The 14451-nt window shown below is 31.2% G+C and overlaps 2 protein-coding genes across 5 annotated transcripts; one reads left to right on the forward strand and one right to left on the reverse strand.

Moving 5' to 3' along the window:
• Positions 1–1138: 1138 nt before the first annotated feature.
• Positions 1139–5516, forward strand: LOC114368043 (cyprosin-like). 4 transcript variants are annotated; one of them, XM_028325379.1, is made up of 14 exons: positions 1139–1331; positions 1925–2282; positions 2387–2447; positions 2591–2685; positions 2785–2897; positions 3099–3267; positions 3347–3386; positions 3817–3881; positions 3973–4086; positions 4188–4252; positions 4345–4501; positions 4605–4724; positions 4988–5076; positions 5224–5516. In XM_028325379.1, the coding sequence occupies exons 2-14, from the start codon at positions 1938–1940 to the stop codon at positions 5306–5308; spliced, it is 1518 nt and encodes a 505-aa protein (XP_028181180.1). In that variant the 5' UTR covers positions 1139–1331; positions 1925–1937; the 3' UTR covers positions 5309–5516. The 4 variants fall into 4 exon arrangements, with proteins under 4 accessions (XP_028181180.1, XP_028181178.1, XP_028181181.1 ...); XM_028325377.1 differs by lacking the exon at positions 1139–1331 and adding an exon at positions 1359–1596; XM_028325380.1 differs by lacking the exon at positions 1139–1331 and having other exon boundaries at positions 1612–2282.
• Positions 5517–6934: 1418 nt separating this feature from the next.
• On the reverse strand, positions 6935–13719 carry LOC114425683 (probable WRKY transcription factor 47). Its single transcript, XM_028392631.1, has 6 exons — positions 13486–13719; positions 13184–13240; positions 12846–13031; positions 11660–11947; positions 9922–10035; positions 6935–7889 (listed from the first exon to the last, which is right to left on the reverse strand). The coding sequence occupies exons 1-6, from the start codon at positions 13549–13551 to the stop codon at positions 7224–7226; spliced, it is 1377 nt and encodes a 458-aa protein (XP_028248432.1). The 5' UTR covers positions 13552–13719; the 3' UTR covers positions 6935–7223.
• Between the last annotated feature and the right edge of the window lie 732 nt (positions 13720–14451).

Raw genomic sequence — 14451 nt, forward strand, 5'->3', positions numbered from 1 at the left:
TTTTTCTTTCAAAAACAAAAAAATCACCTACCTTCATTTTTCTCATTGGCTTCTTCTTCTTCCTCCTTTTTCTTCTTCTTCGTTTCGTAACCACCCTTCGCTGCCACCCGTTGAGCCACCAATGTCGCTCTGTTGCGTGACCATAACCGCCCCTCGAGCCACCATCGCTGCTCGCTCGCAAAACCATTGTCGGTCAATGAGCCACCACCGTTGGCGACGATGACATGGGATTTTTCCATATTGGTTCAATATTCCTTTCCCCCTTTGTATTTTTCCATATCTGTTCATTTTTCTTCTTCTTGCGGTTATTTTTCCTCTTTTTTGTACATGGGTGGATTGTTGAAGGTGGTTGATGTTGGATAATAGTTTTATAATGTTAAGAACCCATTTCTTATATAAGGAACTCATTTTATTTTGAAGGAATGGTTCTTTTCACGTAGATTATCTTCAATGCACAATTTCTTCAAGAACCCATTTCTTCATTTTAAGAAACTCACCATGGAACTCACATTGGAGATGCTCTAAGCCGCATCATTCTATCTGTTAGGTAACACATCAACTATTACATCATCATTTAGTGTCACATCAACAAAGATTGTTAAATATTTAAGGATAGATTGATCAAAGGATCAAAATTGCATAATTGTAATATTTGCTAGAACAAAAGTGCAATTAAGTTTTTGGGCAAATTACATCAACACGTCCTTGGCTTTTATCAAATTACACAAAACCACATCTTTTTTATTTTTCTATACTAACCCCATTTAATTTGAAAATATTACATTAATACCTCCTTATATATTTGAAAACATTACATTAACACCTCCTCAAATCTTACACTAACACTCCTATAAGGGAGATGAATGTAATGATTAAATAAACAAGTGCTTGTGTAATTACACGAAATTTTAGAAGGTATTTTGTAATTTGTTCTAAGTTTTTTTTTTAAAAAAGAAAAATAAAACAACTTATTTTAAAATTTATACGAATTTAAAACATATTTAACATTATTATAAAAATGCCCATGCGTTGCACGTTCTACAATTTAATATATTACAAAAAAAGAAAATATTGGTTTAATTTTGGTCCTTGTGGATAGGGCGTGAAGCGTTGAAGTTTACACGACACCAACGCTTCTTCATAATTCATTAACATCTACTCATCTAGTACCAACTCAAGTTACCTTCTGGATTCTGGGAATATACCAAAAAATATGCCGTACAAGTACGCACGTGTTGCATCGTATGCTGCAAACCGCTGAAGTTACTTCCACACTTATTACCGTGCGGGAAATTGCATTATCCTAAGCGAAACTACGCAGTGGTTTCCATGTAAGGTTAATTTGTTCCTTTTCAGCACCAAAAACAACTTAAACATAAAATTAAAAGAGTAAACTATGATTTTGAGGGAAAAGGGGAAGTGGTAAATTTGTTTAAACTTCATACCCAGTTGCTATTATTAGGTGTAAAAAATTGCAAGGCCCTATCATAGTTTAGTTTTATATGTGAAATGAAGGGTGTGTTAGTTCCCATGTATTTGTTGTAACAATTTGCAAGACCTGCAGTATCATATTTTGATCAAACACCTTTGCATCAGGTGTGATTTTTTTTTTTCTTTTCAAGTTTATATCTTTATTCTTTAGTGTCAGGTATTACCGTTGGCTTTAGGCTTTTAATATATTTGCTTAAGTCCAATCTTTGAACCTGGAACTTCTTTATATATTATCATATAATAGACTATTTTCTGCATTTGTTTAGAAATCTCTGTTTCATATGTAGCTGTATAGCTTGCATTTAAATGAACTTTAGTCAAACTATTGAAATTGTTAGCGGAACTGAAAACTGTAACGATGGTGTGATTATTTTTTACCAATCTGCTTCTTTTATATTGCTTCTGTTGAAATTTTTCAAACATGTTGACCCAGATGAGTTGTAAGTATGGGTTTCAAGTATCTGCTGGTTGTTATGTGTGTTTTGGTTTGGTTCGGATCGTTGAGTTTTGCAACTTCTAATAATGGGGGGTTGATGAGGATTGGTCTGAAAAGGAGGATTTTAGACCTTCAGAGTCTTAAAGCAGCAAGAATCAAAGAGACTGTTCATCACAAGGATTTAGGAGGTGTTAATGAAAACTGTTGTGATGAAGATATAGTATATCTTAAGAATTATCTTGATGCACAATATTTTGGGGAGATTAGTATTGGTTCACCCCCACAATACTTCAATGTTGTGTTTGACACCGGCAGCTCGAATCTTTGGGTCCCATCTTCCAAATGCATCTTCTCTGTAAGTTATTCAATTCAATGATCTGAATCTGATGCATTTGGTTACTCATTTGAATTTTGTCTTTTTGAATGAACATGTTTTGAAAACACATATGGCACGTGCAGATCGCTTGCTATCTTCATTCCAAGTATAGGTCGAAGATATCTAGCACCTATACCGAAATTGGTAACTTTGGATTAGCATGGCATATGATTGAAAAGTTAAATTAATTTCTTTCTTTTCTTAGGTGCTTCCATATGTTTTGATATGCAGAAACAGAAACTTATTTGTTTCAATGCACATAAAGTTGAATTTGGGAAAATATGCAGGAATACCTTGCAAAATCCCTTATGGCCAAGGATCAATTTTTGGATTCTTCAGCCAAGATAATGTACAAGTTGGGGATATCATCATCAAAGATCAAGTCAGTATTTTGCCCTCTATTATTTTTCAGTCAGAATTGTGATTGAATTTTATATGCTTCTTTGGTTTCACTGATAGCTTGTTACTTCCCATCCTCAAGGAATTTGCTGAGATTACAAGGGAAGGATCTTTGGCACTTGCAGCACTTCCATTTGATGGCATACTTGGACTCGGATTCCAGGATACTTCAGTTGGAAAAGTCACACCAGTGTGGTACACACCAGAACTTCATTAATTCATTTCTGTGTTTATTGATGTTTCTTCTTTCCATTTTAAATTTGTATAGAAGTGCAAGAATAATGGTGTGATTGTATTTTTTTTATAATAATAGGGGAGAAGGATAATCAGACTCCCCTTTTTTATTTATCGAGTTTTTTGTTGTCTTAGATACAGTGATTAGTTTTGCGACTGCAGGTATAATATGTTAGAACGAGGGCTCATATCCCACAAAATTTTCTCTCTTTGGCTAAATCAAGATCCATCAGAAGAGATGGGGGGTGAGATTGTCTTTGGTGGTATTGACTACAGGCATTTTAGAGGAGATCACACATATGTTCCACTTTCTAAAAAAGGTTATTGGCAGGTATAATATATTTAGAACTTCATCCATAGCTATTATCACCAACCATGTTATTATTAACTTTTGGTGTTTGCACCTGCAGATTGATTTGGGAGATATTCTACTTGCAAATAATTCAACAGGTCCTCTTACATTTCTATTCATCATGTTGCTTAAATCTGCAACGTTTTTTCATTGTTTCTTATAGCTGTGACTGAATATGATGTATGAAGAGATTAAAATTGCTAGGCATTGCATTATAGGCTACATGCTGGAACATTTTCCAGTAGAACTAAAAGGTTTTGTGCATCAACTTTTTGCTTCTGAATTCAACTGGTCCTCTTGATTCATTTTTCACAGCATAAATTAATGATGTGATGAAGAGAGAAAAGTATGAAATGTAATTAATGATGTCATGGAGGGAGAGAGAGAGAGAATATTGTTGTATGAATAACACAACTCTAAATTTTTTTACTGCTGACATGGATTGTTCCCAAATTTTCCATGGTTGGTACTTTTCTTAATTACATTTGACCTGATTTACAATAGAAAATCATGTAAAAAAATTTACAGGCTTATGTGAGGGTGGCTGTGCTGCAGTTGTGGACTCAGGGACATCTTTAATTGCTGGTCCAACTGTATGATCTCAAACATTATTCTCCTATCTTAATACATTGTTTTGTTCACTTTTTCTTTGGGGTCTGTTTCTTACTACTTTTTTGTTTGCAGAGTGTTGTGACTCAAATTAACCATGCCATTGGAGCAGAAGGATATGTCAGTTTTGAGTGTAAAAGCATTGTCCATAACTATGGGGATTCAATATGGGAATCCTTGATTACTGGGGTTTGTTCTATTTGAATTTTACACTTAACTCAATGATTATCCACTGCTTGATTTGAATTTTAACCATCCTTTACCTACTATCTTATGTCTCATGTCTGCAGTTAAATCCTGACATTATATGCAGTGACATTGGACTCTGTTCAAACATTGGATTTAATATAATGGAGTACACTTTTCTCATTTTCCTAATCTTGATTCTTTAAGAGACACATTCCTTTGTTCCAGTTCTCTTAATAATAGTCTAACTTTAACCTGCAGCGATGTTATTGAAACAGTGGTGCATAATAAAAGTTGGAATGGATCACAAACAAGGGAGAGCCCCTTTTGTAGTTTTTGCAATATGATTGTCCTCTGGATCCAAGTTCAGCTTAAGCAAAGCAATGTAAAGGAAAAAGTATTCAAATATGTGGATGAGGTAGTTCTTTACAAACTTACAATGGTTAGATAAGCCTCAAATATGTGTGTTTCAATTAAGCACTCTCAAGCTTTATCTTTGTCTCAATTTACTTATGTAAAAGCTGTGTGAGAAGCTCCCAAATCCCCCAGGACAATCATTTATAAACTGCAAAACGATTGCTACTATGCCACACATTACATTCACCATTGGAAACAAGTCCTTTCCCCTCTCTCCAGAACAGGTTTGTTGTTTAACATGAATTCTCTGTAGTTTGTACATCAGTGCCTTAGCACTAGAAAAGTGATCATGCATAACAATGTATTTATATCTAATACCTACCTCAATTTTATTTGGCTCTCTCCAACTTCTCATATTTGCTTCTATCCCTTTCCATTAAAAATGTTTGACAAGTAAAAATAAAAAAAAGCTGGTATTGTTTGTTGTAATCCATGATTGCCATTTCATAATCCTTCAGACATTGAATCTCCTCTTTTTCCTTCTCAGTATGTTCTTCGAGTTGAAGAAGGCTGTTCTACTGTCTGCTACGGCAGTTTTGTTGCTATAGATGTGCCTCCGCCACAGGGTCCCCTCTGGTAATTTATACTAGTTATGTGAATGTCTTTGATAAAATGAAAATCATTAATGCTCCTAAATCATTGCAATATTGAGCCGGTCAAATGCTTCTCTCACTTCTTTTCAACCTCTATCTTTAGTGTATGACTGTAGTGGTATGTGTGCAGGGTTCTTGGAAGTATTTTCTTGGGGGCATATCATACAGTGTTTGATTATGGCAATCTCCGTATAGGATTTGCAGAAGCTGCATAGTCATAGTTTGGTTGCATAGTCATAGTTTGGTGTAATTAATGTGCCAAATTCTGTGAATAAAAAAAAAATGAAGGTCTATATGATTCACTACAGCAAATAATGATAGCAGTCCTTGAGGATTTGTCTCAGGGTCTCTTGTAAATGACTATTGGTATATTTTATGAATAAGATTTGTGACATTTGTTCACAAGGATTATATTGGAGAAAAGCAGAGAAAAGGATAAAAGGGAGCATAACTTTCAAGAGAGAAATGCTTGGTTAACTGTACATTTATTTTGTGGTACTTAACATCCTTATAAAATGTTAAAACACTTTATAGCAAGAGAGAGCAAGGATTATAAAACATCCTTACATTTTATCAACTAAATATATATTTTATGGTCCTCTGAAAATCTGTCATTAAATTGATCCCTCTCTCTCTCACACACACACATATCAAACAAATTAAAACATATAGTATTTGATTAAATGATTCATATTAATGTTGCATACGAAAATTAAATATATTGTGAATAGTATAAACTAAACGTATCCAGTAACCACTTGAATCGGGATTCTTATCCAGCAAGAAAAACAAATGAACACAAATTTACAGTTACACCCCTTTTTGAGAGAAATGAGGCACTGAAAAAGGACTTTAACCTGAACATCTTGGACGAAATGCTCAACCAAAATAAAAACAAATGTTCAATCAGAACTATTATCAAACATATTATGAGCATAACCTGACAAGTAAAAGATTTAATTACATGGACTTTCTATTTGCCACTTGATATTCAGCTTATCAATATTTATGAAGGAAAGATGAGGATAAGGCCATGAATCCTCAAGTGGTTACAAGTTAGAAATAATTTTGAGAGCTTCTTTACCGAAACTATAGAGTTTTTATCTACAGAAACTCTCAAAAGCACTTAAAGTGTTGTATCCAAACAAGCTAATGCTGGTGGCAAGTGTACTCTTAGTTTTATGTCCATCGGGCTCTCTACATGCAAAACTAACTTCCAGTGTCTACATGAAAATTGTAGATAATTTTATCCTTGAAAACATACTACCAGTCCCACATTATTATTTCGATGTTTACAACTCAAGGTATATTCATAACAAAGCACCTATGTCAGTGTTGTCAAGACAACACGACAACTTCAACTTCAACCCTAATTTCCTCTGTGATCTATGCAAAACCTGATCAAACTCTCTTCATGAAAAATGTAGGCCTGTGTTTAAACTTTTTATAAAGAATAAGATCACTTCAATTGCATTCCTAAATAGAGTTCAGGTTGTGACCCTGGAAAGATCGAAGTCTAAGTCTAATAAAATGTGATCAATTCACTTGGTATAATTATTAAATATTTGTTTTGGTGCAATAAAAATCTTGTTGGACTATTTAATTATTTGTGAAATTAATTATTAAGAATAATTTTTAAATTATTAAGTATATCAAGTATGAAGATTATTTTAATAATATATAACTTAATTAGTTGATGAATTGCAAGTGATAGATTAACTCACTTATGTAATAGAGGCCCTTGTAACTAAAAAAAAAAATCTCCTTTCGGTTATATATATATATATATATATATATATATATATATATATATATATATATAACATGAGGCGGATAACTAATTACAAGGGCCAAAACTTTAGTATATATGTGTTCATTAATTTATTTTACAAAGGAACGGCTAACGAAAGCCAGTGTTACAATGGATGTTTTCCGTGGAGTGAATATTTCACGTAGATTTCTTCATAAAACTTACCTCTCTCTCTCTCACACACACATATGATATAACATATACTTGCTCACCTCTTCTTGGGACAAGCAATTGCCACATTCTCCATTTGATTTATTATATATATATATATATATATATATATGTTTAACTCTAAATCAAATTCCTCTAAAAAAGAACAACTAAATCAACTGAGTAGTGCAAGGCTGATGAGGTGGTATTATTGCAGGCACCTTAGAACAAGGGTCATAACCACCACTACTCTTACTAAGTTGGCTTTGGTTATTGATGTTGTTCTTCTGATCAGGATCTTCAGTGAGTGAGGAAATGGCTGAAAACAATGCTGCTTTGAGAGAAGGATCTTTGGTTATAGCCTCACTGACAACATCCACTAGGGCAAGGTTTTTATTCTCTGGGGCTAACATGGTTGGAAGTGGAACCCTATACCACAAGTGCATCAAATCCTCAGAATAATTTTGAGGGTTTCCATGCAATGGAAGAGGGAAAAATGATGGTGTATGGCGGTCTTGTGAAGAAGTGGTGGCTCTTTGGAATTGGAGATAGTTGTTGGGCTGGGTTAGGTCCAGTGTTACTGTGGGGCATGTTGCATTGTGGGAGAAAGTGGCCACAGCAGTACTTGGGGAAATAGTGGATGGTGATGAAGAGAAGAGGGGTGAGTTTGAGAGAGTAGTGGTGCAATGTGAGCTTGTGATTGAGCCAGAAAGGAACATGTTCAGTGCAGCTGATGTTGAGCTTGCCAAGGGTCTTGCTGCTGGTGGGAGTGGATGGTTGTGGTTCCCTTCATAGGTTGTGATGAGAATAGTCTCATCCTTAAAACACCTTTGCACCTGTTATGTGAATATGCCACCATATGTTAAGAGAATTGTGCAAGAAACTTTCAACACAACACATACATTAAAAGAGATTTTTTTTTTCAATTTATGTATAAGAATTAAAGATAAATACTAAAAATATTTATAATAATTCACACATTTTATTCGATCAACCGTAATAGACTTTTGATTATTGGAAGAGAATTTATACTTAGAGAGGCTGATGTATCAATAACAAATCTCAGTCAGCCGAATTAGAATAGACAGGTTATTTGCTTTAAATTCTTCATATAACCACAAAATTGTTATTACTAATATCGGCAAAATTAACTATTCAAGATGCAATGCTAGCAAGGAAATATAATCACTAGTGTCAAAATACTTTAAACCATACGCCATATATATTATTAAGTTTATTTGAAGACTTAAGAGGTATAAAGCAAATTTAAGAATGAAATCTTTTATTAAAAATTAAAGGAAATTTTTTGGATTTCTTTAACTATTAACTATTAAATATCTTTTTCATAAACAAAATTATGATATTGGTGAAGAGTTGTTACTGATTAATTATTACCTACAGTACCAATAAAAAGATTAACAGTTACTTATACTATTTTAATTAAAATTTATTTTCAAATATAATTTTACAATAATTTTTTTTGAGGTATATTAGTATTTAAAAAAAATTTAAGACCTTTTTTTTTAGACTTAAAGTCCTTGTTTGGACTACTTAGACCTTAAGCCGGTTCAAATTGAAACCACCAAGTTTACATAAAATTATGTGTGGCTTAAAGAATAGGGAACATGATTATAAAAATTATTAATTAATTCCTTCAAAATTCTTGTTAACACTTTAATTTTCTTAAGATTTTCACCCAATTAATCCCTTAAATACTTTAATTGTTACCTAATTAATATTTAAAAGATTCTTTGTGGCTAATAGGGTTGGTCTAACTTATACCAATTAAATATGGGACGGGGTTAAAAACCTCATAGACAGTTGGTATAATTCATTATGTACTTAAAAATAGTTGTACAATTTTCTTAGTTGTACCAATTATATATGATGAAGTTGTTGAACCCTGTGATTATATATAGTTTTCTACAAGGACCAATATATGTTACCAATTATCAAGCCTCCCCGCCATTTTAATCATTTGCAAGATCTTTGAAGAACTAATTTGGTAATAAAATCATTAAAAAGACTAATATTGGTAACAATTAAAATCTTTGATAGAATAGTTTGAGAACCATTTTTTTAAGGTTATTACTGACAAAAGTCTAAAAGTATTGACTAAGAAATTAAAAGAAAAAAATTATATTAAAAATCATAGAAGCACATTTAAAAATAATATAAGAAAACATATTTTTACACATCTCAATAAATAAAAAAATATTTTTTAATTAGTGTCCAAAATAAATTAGAGTATCGATTAACATTTCTTTATTTTTAAGACTATGACAAATGTATAGTTTATGATGTGTTTGGGAGCGAAGGGCGAAGGTTTTACGCAGAAGAGAAGAGAGTAGCATAAAAGTTACAAATTTCAAGACATTTCCACGGTTTAGTGTGCGATAAATATTAGGAAAATTTTCAAATAAAAATATTAGGAAGATTTGTGAAGAAATTCTTTTTTTTTTTCCTTTGCTACAAGCTGCTGTCCGTCTTCATCCACACAAAAATGCTTCTTTCTCTCTCACATTCTCTCTTGTGCAATACACATAACAATAATAATAATAATGTTTCTTTTTTTTAACCTATAAAATTGCTCACGTATTTCTTTTCTACCAAACAATTTTTATTTCTCTTCATTCCTTACCTATTTTTCTTCTTTTTGTTTCTCATCTACCTACTTTCCTTCCCTCTATTTCTTCTCCCTCCATCAAACACACACACTTAGTGGATCAAGGGTTTTTCTCAGCTGAATTTAAGATTCTCCCTCCTCTCACAGCAATGATGCAATGTGTATAATGTATGCATGTCACAAGGAAGTAATTAAAGCAAAGTGAAATGATGGCAAGAAAATGTAAATGTATATCCACGAACATGCTTACGAACTGGGCATGCAGTTCCCATGCTGCAACGGTAGTAGGCTCGAGGACAAGGGTTGCCTTTCGCTGTCTTTTGTCCGTACTTTCTCCATTGACACCCATCGCCCATCTGAAACATTAAAATAGCAATTATAATGCAAAATCATACCATTTCCACCCAAATGCACATCCCCTTTTATCAGAAGAGGTGACTCAAAATATTAATAGGTAACATAAAAATGCAAAATTGCTACGAGCTTTTTTTTTAATTATTAAACATAATGTAACTTCTTTTGTCTAAAAAACATTTTTATTAGTTTTACGAACATGATAATTCCACACTTCTATGTATTATATTTGTTTTACACCCTTTGTCTTCTTCTTTCACACATGTAGTATGGTTTTTTATTATATAAAAAAATACAAGTTGGTTCACAAAAGAAAATAACATTTATGGGAGAGTGTGAGAATGTAGAAATATTTGATGCGAAATGATTGTTTTTTGAGAAATTATAACCTGTTGATTACTATATTGTTATATAAATAATATAGCTAATCTATTTTATTTTTTCAACTGTTGTGATTTTTTTTTATCTCTGATGATATATTTCACAGACATATATAACGGTTAAATTTATTCTCAAGTTGGGTGTCAGAGTACTATTGGTTAATTAAATTCTTCTCTAGACTCATAACTTTAGAATTCAAAACTTTAATATTACAATTTTGTTGAAGATGACATATCACTTTCATTTTAGTTAACTAGTGTGCATTGCTATTGATCTTATTGTCATTCAATCATGAACAGACATGTACAATAATAAGAATATTTATGTTTAAAAGAATTATTTTAAAAGTTGATTTAAAATAATTAATAATATTAAAATGTTTACACTTACCGTAAATCAAAATTAAATTCATATTTTAAAAATTATATTAACTCTTTCATGCATATACATTTTAAATATGAGATTTGTTAATCTACATTCTTTTATTTTTTTTAATTATATTATGTTAACAAACTATATTATAGGTAACGTATTCCAACTTAAAAAGAATTGAATGCGCTTTAGCAAATCTCACACAAAGCACTTGCTAAAATACATAAACTTGTTTTTCAATTGGTGTATATTAGCAAGCTACATTGTGAATATATTTGAAGATAATATTTAGTTAAAACTTAGTAACGTATTCCAACTATAAAATAAACGAATGTACGCTAGCTAGCAAACCTCTTTAAATATATTAATAACTAATATGCAATTATGAAATTATATAGAGTCACTCTCAAAGAAAAAAAGAAATTATAGAGTCTATAAAACGAAAAATAGCTTTTGTTGATTGCACACAAGCCGGCTAGGGAGGTATGATTATGAGTCAATTATTATTGTTTTTTTTACTATAATCAGTCAATTATTAAGTATATAAAATAATAGAAATTGTAATTTAGAAAGACTAATTTGCACCCTTCAACTTCATGTAATATCTGATTTAATAAATAAACAAAAGCTTTAAGTACCTATAAATTAAATTAGTACAAATTAAACTTATTAAAAAATGGTACGTAGTAAAAAGTTCTTTCAAAATTGGATAAGAACTAAAGTTTAATTATGAATTGTGTTCAACGTGTTTCACAATTGTTTCGCGCGTGTTAAATAAGTTTTTTTTTTTCTAGTATAAAATTACTTAGTCGTATACAAAAACCTAACGCTAATAATAATATAGTAATTACAAAAGGAGATAGAAATCCGTACCAAAGAAAAATCTGATCGTGCTCTTATGGACACTCTAGCTCTCCTGCAAGTAACCTCAGATGCTTGATCTTCTGTGCTTTTTACTTCATTCAATGTTATTTGACTGTTGATTTCACCTTTAACATTGTACTTATTAATATCACTTGCAAGGTTTTTGCCTAATATCTTCTTTTCAACGTTTTCTGCTATTGCACATGCTTTTGTGTTGCCGTCTAAAATTGAAGACTCGCCAATATTCAAAAACTGCCGAGTGTGTAGCATTGGTTTCTCGGCATCTTGTTTATTTCCCTTCAAAATTTATATGAAGATTTGCAACGTTAACTTCTTTAATCACACACACTTAAAGGGATGATATAATATAGTGCAAAGTTTATATTATATGAAGATATCAAGCTAGTATATAACTAAATATAGTTCAAAGATCAAGCCTTTAAAGGCTTGGTTGACCACACACCCATCAAAATTTATTTTTATAATTCAATATTTTAAAATATGGTCAAAAACTACAACTGGGAGAGTGCTAAATTCAATGTAAAGATTTTTGGAATCTTGTTCACATTCACATTTGCGACTACAATTTTTATTTAGTGCACAATAATTACACCGAGTTTAAAACTTATGTTTTCATGTATACTACCTAAAATCTCTTACCATAATGATTCATTGCGAACAATTTTGTTACTACATCAAGTGCATATCTCAGCAATTTTTCATAATATTATTGATTGCAATGAAATTCCAATTACAAACTCCAATTTAAAATCCTATTTAATAGCCATAGCTACCAAAGACTACCACTAGTCCTGATTTTATTTTTTTTCATTTTTTCCAAACTAATTTTACTGATCTTAATTTCTACTTCTCTATCTTTCTGTCACATGTATATACGTCACGATAGTTATACAAAAACAACAAAAAAAATAACAATTTTTCTTTTTTTTCTTTTGGACATATGTAATCGTTGCTTATCTGTTTGTCTTTAATTCCTGGATAGAGACCTCCCTGGCCGGACATTATTGCTGGCACTAAACATATATGTTGAGTTGTTGTTGACCAAGTAAAACTAGATTAATTTGTTTTCAGGCAATAATATAAAAATTTGAATCGAAGGTAACTAATTAAACATATAGAAAATGAACTATATTGAATCATTGATCAAAACAAAATTTAAGTCAAACTTAATTACCTGCGAGTCATGATGATTATTATTATTGCGAGGTGATGATGATGAAGCTGATAGTTGATGCTGCTGCATCTCAAAAAGTATGCGATTCTGAAGAGTAGTGCAGTGTTCATTAACCTGATTCAGCATAGCCTTTAAGATTTCATTCTCTTTCTTTGCTTCCTCAAGCTTGATTCGCAGCATCCCCATCTAAGAACCACTCACCCAGAAAAATTAATTATTATTGATCATCTTCAACATAAGGTGCATCAATGAAAATTTATGCAGATTAATTAAAAATATAAAACATATGTATAATATTGGTTTATGGGGTACCCCAGAAATTAATTAACATTACTCACTTGGTTAAGGGATTGTCCTGAGTTATTCAGGCTCAAGCTGAGGAGAGTAGATCCCATCTGCACAGGTTTTTTTTTTGGTCCATAATTAGTTAGCAAAAATCATTTAATTAATAACTCAAAATTATGTAATATTATCAAGGTCAACTTCAATTATAGTCGAATCAGTCATTTTTTTTAAATTTTTTTTGCAAAATTAATATTTTCAAAGTGTTATGCATGATTGCAACCACAGTTTTTAAAAGCTTGCAAGAAAATAAGCAATAAGAAACATCACATATATATATAAAAAAAAAAAAACTTACAGTATTATCAGATGATGGCTTTTCCTCATCTTGCAGCAATTCATTTATCACAATTTTATCTTCCATTTATATAGCCTTTAAGCTTGATACTACCACTCAGATGATGATATCAGATATGCATATATAGCTGCGAATAGGGTTTAACACCAAACTTTTGAAGCATAACTATATAGTGGGTGTAGTCTGCAGCGTTTATGGACGAAATTTCTGCACGCACAGTACACACCACCAATATAAGTCCTTGTTAAGTCTATATATTTTTCTAGTAGTTTGTTTTTCCATCTGAATATTTTAATTCCGTTTGTTAAATTAATACTTTTCTACATAAAAAAATATGTAAAAAAATTACCTCGATAAGGGGTGGAGAAAAAAGATATAGAGATAAGAGGGAGAAACGTAGCAACGATTAAAAAAATTAAAGTTATGTTTTATTTATTTTAAAATGGAGGCTCTAAGACGTGGTTGAATAGGACATGGAAGACTAAATCCTAGTGTTGAGACTCTAGGGATCAAGGACTTTTTTAAAAGGCTCTAGGGATCAAGGACTTACTAAGGAGCCACGTACTAATAAATTAATGCATTTTTTAATCCAAAAAGCACAATAAATTAAATTAATGGATTTCATTGTTTAAAGTGAACACTTATTTTATATAAGATAAAGTAAATTATTTCAGTTGTTAATAATAAAATCAATAATCAATATTATATGTACATATACATTACAAATTATAAATGTATTGAAATATAAGTCGTTAATTTTTTCAATAATTATTGAGATTATTTGTTTTACCTTTTTTACAGCAGATTATTAATTTTTTTTACACATTAACTTATTTCACTTTAAATCAACCAAATCCTAAACTATAAATCCATTAATTAGCATAGTGAGGTTTCTATTTATTTATATTTCCCAGTACTTCATTTTTTTCATGTATATTTTTATTTATTTATTACTTATTCTCAATT

Source organism: Glycine soja, chromosome 9, assembly GCF_004193775.1.
Source record: "Glycine soja cultivar W05 chromosome 9, ASM419377v2, whole genome shotgun sequence".
In the NCBI taxonomy this organism is placed as follows: domain Eukaryota; kingdom Viridiplantae; phylum Streptophyta; class Magnoliopsida; order Fabales; family Fabaceae; genus Glycine; species Glycine soja.

What these genes read in the sequence shown, in the direction of transcription:
- LOC114368043 (XM_028325379.1), top strand. Translation starts at nt 1,938, where the DNA reads ATGGGTTTCAAGTATCTGCTGGTTGTTATGTGTGTTTTGGTTTGGTTC. An exon ending in CTTCCAAATGCATCTTCTCT is followed by an intron (nt 2,283 to 2,386) that starts GTAAGTTATTCA and finishes TGGCACGTGCAG; the next exon opens with ATCGCTTGCTATCTTCATTC. An exon ending in CTTTAATTGCTGGTCCAACT is followed by an intron (nt 3,882 to 3,972) that starts GTATGATCTCAA and finishes TTTTGTTTGCAG; the next exon opens with AGTGTTGTGACTCAAATTAA.
- LOC114425683 (XM_028392631.1), bottom strand. Translation starts at nt 13,551, where the DNA reads ATGGAAGATAAAATTGTGATAAATGAATTGCTGCAAGATGAGGAAAAG. An exon ending in AGCCATCATCTGATAATACT is followed by an intron (nt 13,241 to 13,485) that starts GTAAGTTTTTTT and finishes AAACCTGTGCAG; the next exon opens with ATGGGATCTACTCTCCTCAG. An exon ending in CACGATCAGATTTTTCTTTG is followed by an intron (nt 10,036 to 11,659) that starts GTACGGATTTCT and finishes TTAATGTTTCAG; the next exon opens with ATGGGCGATGGGTGTCAATG.